Raw genomic sequence first — 5180 nt, 5'->3', positions numbered from 1 at the left:
GGCCGCCGCGCGCAGGGCCTGCGTCAGAGAGGCGTTGTCCTTCAGGAGGACGTCCAGCAGCTGCGCCTGGTCCTCGGCTGCCATTTTTCTCTTAGGAGAAAACAAAATAAACCGTGTAAGAATTTTTGTTAAAAAGCACGCGCACTATTTGTTTTTATTATCAGTTATTTTCAGAGTTTATCATTTGAAACGGATTTGGGGCTCCGTGGACAGCTTGTGGAGCCGGGCGAAGCTGTCCATCTGTGGCACGGGAAACAAAGTCACCAAACCCCGTTTCTTTTCAAGCTTCTCTGAAACAGACTGGAGCAAAGCTGGGCTGTGAACGAGCAGGCCCATTACAAGGCGCCACAGGCAGCGCCGGGGCGACCAGGGAACGTGGCGCGTTCGTCCGTGGGGACCTATGAGTGAGCCCCTTAAGCAGGTCCTTATGTCCATAATCAGCAGGACCTCCTGCCTGCAGTGACACAGGACACGGGAGGGTGCGGTGTCCGACAGACAAGCGGGCGGGACACACCACAAGGCGCTGGGCGGCCAGAGGGCGGGTCTCACAGCATGCGCCAGGCTCCCGTAGTCACGACAGAGCTTCATTGGGGACTCATAACAGGGCCTCCAGCACCTCGGCCGCAGCTGCCGGGGTGCAGGCCCCCGCCGGTGGTACTGCCGTCCACCGGGGGCCAGGGAGGAGGAAGTGCACGTGAGCGCCACGTCACCCCGAGGCGCCCGCTGGCTCACCCGCACGCAGCCTCAGACAGACAAGGAGGTGAGGGAGGAGGGGGAGGACGGACGAGCAGCCGCAAAGAAGAACGAACCGGGCGGCGGCCGCGCCGTCTCACCGGGGAGGGGCCCGACGCGCTCAGCTCGGACTTGAGTTCCTCCAACGTCCGCAGTAAGGATGTCACTGCTTTCTCGTTCGACGACATCCAATCATTCATTGTCCTATAAAAATAAGTGGGCATGTAAAAGGTTCACACGATCCCGGCCGACCGTCATCCGAGGCCCACGGAACGCTGCCCCGAGGCCGGGGCTCCGGGAGGACCGTGCGGACCTCCGTCAACAGGTGTGCCCAACGCTTCAGGGAGTGCGTCTGTCCACGGAAGTGGACAAGCCCTGGGGTGGGCAGTCTATTGAGCCCAGAGGCCTCCGGCCACGGAGCACTGACCCACCAAGGCTCCCGCACTGTGGGCGCCGCCCTCTGCAGTCGCTTCGCGGGGACTGTGTGGCTCGCAGGAAGCCTACCCACGGGACACGCCCCTGCCAGCAGCTCCGCCCCAGGGCGGGGCCTGTGTTGGCGGAGTCTGTGTGTGTGGGGTTAACTGGCCGGTTCTGTTCCCGCACATCCCGGTGCTCTCGGCTCCTCCACCAGAGGCGCACGCAGCAGGTGGTGTGTGGCAGGCCTCGCTGACTGCCCCGGTGCCACCCAACTGTGGTGCACTCGGTGGGGCTGGCAGCGGGCCTGGACACTCTGGGCAGTGAAGGGTTGTAACCGGCGTGGGGAAAACAAACGTCACATCGGAATCCAGGAGCGCTGCCGGCACCCACTCGAGCACGTGGTGTTTTATTAAGCTACACTCGACGCACCCAAAGCTGCAGCACCTTCTCCACTCCAAAGGTGCAGGAGGGCGGTGCTCGCAGACGCACGGCACTGACCTGTCCACGGTCTGATTGACAAAGCTGGTCAGCAGCCCGGCCGCACACAGCAGCTGCTGCCGAATCTTCTCCAGGCCCTGCTGCTGCTCCTGCAGACGCACCGCCTCCGAGGCCGGGCACCCCGCCTCCCCGGCCTGCAGCTCCCTCGCTGTCCGCTGAAGCTGCTGGATCTTGTGCTCGTGGCGCTGGCGCTGCAATTCTAACTCCCGCTGTTGTCAACAGCAGGGCAGAAAAGACTGTCACACACATGTCCCAGAGGCTGGCCCTGCACCACCACCCTACCGGTACACCCACGCCGGGCGCTCAGGGGCACCGCTGCCTCCAAGACGGGACAGTCCCACCACAGCCTCTGGGCCAGAGGTCCTGTCTGCCTGCTCAGGCCCGAGTTCTGGCCCACCACCCTCCACACACACGCGTGTGCACATCCACGTGCACAACGTGAGGCTGGGCCACCCTGTGGCCTAAGTGGAAATCCCCCACTATCAGAGACAGTGCCCACCACTGGTGCCAGGGGAAGTCGGCAGCGACGAGCTCCTGCCCAACACACAGGACCCGGGAGACCAGTGATGGGGGTGGGGGGCGGGGGCGGGCCAAGGAGGGCGCCGGTGGAGGGGCCTCCCAGTGGGGAAACGAAGCTCGTGTGACGGGAGACACGCAGACGAGGCTGCGGCGGGCTGGGCACAGAACCCAGGCCTAGGCCCCGGGTGTGCAGTTCAGAGTCGCCCTTTTGATGCCTCGTGAAGAACAGCTATAAGTTTAACGTAAAAAACATTTTCTTTGTAATTATGTCTCTAGGAATCATGTTGCCGCTCAGTTTTACAAAGAATAGAAAAGTCAAAATAAAGTAAAAGTTTAGCTGGAAACTTTATATATGGTTCGAGAAAGTCCTTTGAGAAGCACCTGAAGGCTACAGACCTCCTTCTCAGGAAAAAGGGCAACGCGCGTGCACACACACATCCTGAATGCATTCTGGGGATCCTGGGCCACCAAGGCCCACCAGGGGCTTGATGCCACTCACCTCCCTCTCAAAACAACTGGGGACGCCTCCCAGTCACATGTGGCTTACTTGGTCACATCTCCAAACCACCGTTCCACTCTCCAGGACTTCAGGTGATAAAACGTTACAACGACTTTGAAGGCTGTTTAACTCGGTAAATGTTAACTGTGCTGACACCGGCTACAACATGGACGATCTTTAAAAACATCACGGAAGAAGCCAGCCACAAAAGGCCACACAATGCATGATCCTACTTATAAATGTCCAGAGACGGAACGAGATTAGTGGTCGCCAGGAGCTGGGGTGAGGATAGGGAGTGACTGCTGACGGCGACGGGGATTCCATGCTGGAGAGACGAGCGTGCTCTAAAGCTGATGGTGGCGGTGGCTGCAGGACTCAGCGACTGTACTGGAACCATCGAACTAAGTGGCATGTGGTAAGTTGTAAGTGGTATGTGGATTGTACCTCAGTAAAGCTGCCGAAAAATATTAACCACATCCCTCACGTGAACTTACAAAACTAATTCCATAGCATTTTGGAATCTGATTTATCCTTACAGCATTTAGAAACTCAGACTTTTGTTCTTAGAAACGTATTCATTTCTCAACTATTTCATGGCAGGCTAACCACAAAAAGAGCAAGCCATTGGTTTTCCTTATGCATTGGTTTTCCTTATGCATTGGTTTTCCTTATGCATTTGGTTTTCCTTATGCATTTCCTTATGCATTTTTATAATTTCACAAAATACAAAAACAATTGTGAAGATACTTTTCTCTAAGTTTTTAAAAAACATTTTTAAAGAGATCAAAATAAGTGTCAATCCATGAGAAGACAACAGAATATGATTTCCTTAGAAACAATGCTTTTAGTTGACATCAAATGTATCTAAAATTAAGGCCTATCCAAAAAATGAAAAAGGGAATACTCCCAAGCCCCCCTGCAAGGCCACTATCATTGTGATATCAAAGGCAAAGACACCACAAGGAAGTAACACCACAGATCAGTGTCCCTTACGACCACAGGCGCAAAATCCTGAGCAAAACACTAGCAAACGGAATCAAGCACCATACAAAAACAATTACCAAAATCAAGTGGGATGCATCCCCTAAAATGCGAGGATGGCTCAAAATGTAAAAACCAAGGTACTATATCATATTAATAAACTGAAGAACAGAAACCACACAACTCAAGATACTAAACAAGCATATCCAACACTCTCACAATTAAAAAAAAAAATTAAAAAGGCTGAAAAACTAGGAGAAATTTTCTCTGATAAAGGGCATCTACAAAACCCCTCTCCGTACTCGGTGGTGAAAGACTGCTCCCTGCAATCAGGAACAAGGCACGGAGTCCCCTCAGCACCTGCAGCCACGCTGCACCGTAAGCTTCAGCCAGGGCGATCAGGCAGGAAGAGGAAATAAAGGCAGCAGACTGAAAAGGAGGAAGCAGAACTACGCATCCTGCAGACGACAGGATGTCGCGCATGGGAAATCCCAAAGAAGCCAATGAAAATACTGGAACCGATGAAGTGCCGCTGGGTTGCAGAACATGGGGTCGACATACAAGCCGACTGACTGCTATGCTCTAGCAACGAACGACTTGAAAACGGAACCAGGAAAATAATTCCATTTACCACGGCTTCAAAAATAACAAAATACTGAGGAATAAATTTGTCCAAAGAAGTAGAAAGTCTGTCATCTGAAAGTTGCAAAACATCGATGAAAGAAATGAAAGACGACCTAAAACATGGTCTCACTGTTCGGGTGACAACACTCCCGCAGCAAGGGACGGTGGGCGCAATGCCTTCCGAAGTCCCAGCGGCCTTTTTACAGAAACCAAAAAGCGATCCTCGAATAAAACTCGTGTGAACTGCTGGAGCCCCGCGTCCACGCCATGCTGAAGAGCCCAGTGGGGGCCGCGACCTGTTGACTCCAAACCCGCGCGGCCCCGGGCGGCGGTGCTGCCGGCGGAACTGGAACCGCGAGGCCAGAACGCCCCCCCACGGGGGTGGCCCCGGCCCTGCTGCTCGAGGGCCCACGTGCTGCATCCGCTGGGGCGGCTCTCACCAGTTTTTCCTTGTCTCTCTGCCACTTCTGCCACGGGTCCGCGTCTGCCCGGCTCTGCCTCGTCCCCGCTCTTCTCCGCGAGTCCTTGCGTCCGCCTTGCTCTGCCAGCCTCGACTGTAACTGCTCTACCTCTGCCTGCAGCCACGCGGGACTGTCCCCCTCTCTGCCCTGGTCACCGCTCGGCGGGGCCTGCTCAGGAGACCTTGGCGTGGCACTCACCTCCTTCTCCCTCCGCAGCTCCTCGCAGCGCGCCCGGGCCTCGGCCTCCAGCTCCCGGGCCTGCGCCGTGTGCTGCTGTGCCTCCTCCAGGGCGGCCTGCAGCTCCGCCCCACGGGCCTTCTCGTCCTGGAGCTGCTGCAGCAGAGCTGGGGACGCCGGCGCAGCCGGGTGGGCGCAGGCCTGCGTCCTGCGGCTCAGCTGCTCGGTCAGGAGGCGCTCGTGCTGCAGGGCCTCGGACAGCTCCCGCGTTC

General features: G+C 56.3%; 1 protein-coding gene across 1 annotated transcript in view; it reads right to left on the bottom strand.

Annotated features, from left to right (window-relative positions):
* Positions 1–5180, bottom strand: part of PCNT (pericentrin) — an 89405-nt gene that overhangs the window by 10240 nt on the left and 73985 nt on the right. Inside the window, 4 exon segments of the mRNA XM_025040317.1 lie at positions 4–90; positions 834–936; positions 1648–1856; positions 4711–5180. The exon segment at positions 4711–5180 is cut by the window's right edge and continues 35 nt beyond it. Coding sequence (XP_024896085.1) covers positions 4–90; positions 834–936; positions 1648–1856; positions 4711–5180 — 869 coding nt within the window.

The sequence above is a fragment of the Pteropus alecto genome, unplaced genomic scaffold (genome assembly GCF_000325575.1).
Source record: "Pteropus alecto unplaced genomic scaffold, ASM32557v1 scaffold339, whole genome shotgun sequence".
NCBI classification, from domain to species: Eukaryota; Metazoa; Chordata; class Mammalia; order Chiroptera; family Pteropodidae; genus Pteropus; species Pteropus alecto.
Note: the sequence above shows the minus strand (reverse complement) of the source record. Positions and strands in the feature narration are given on the sequence as shown.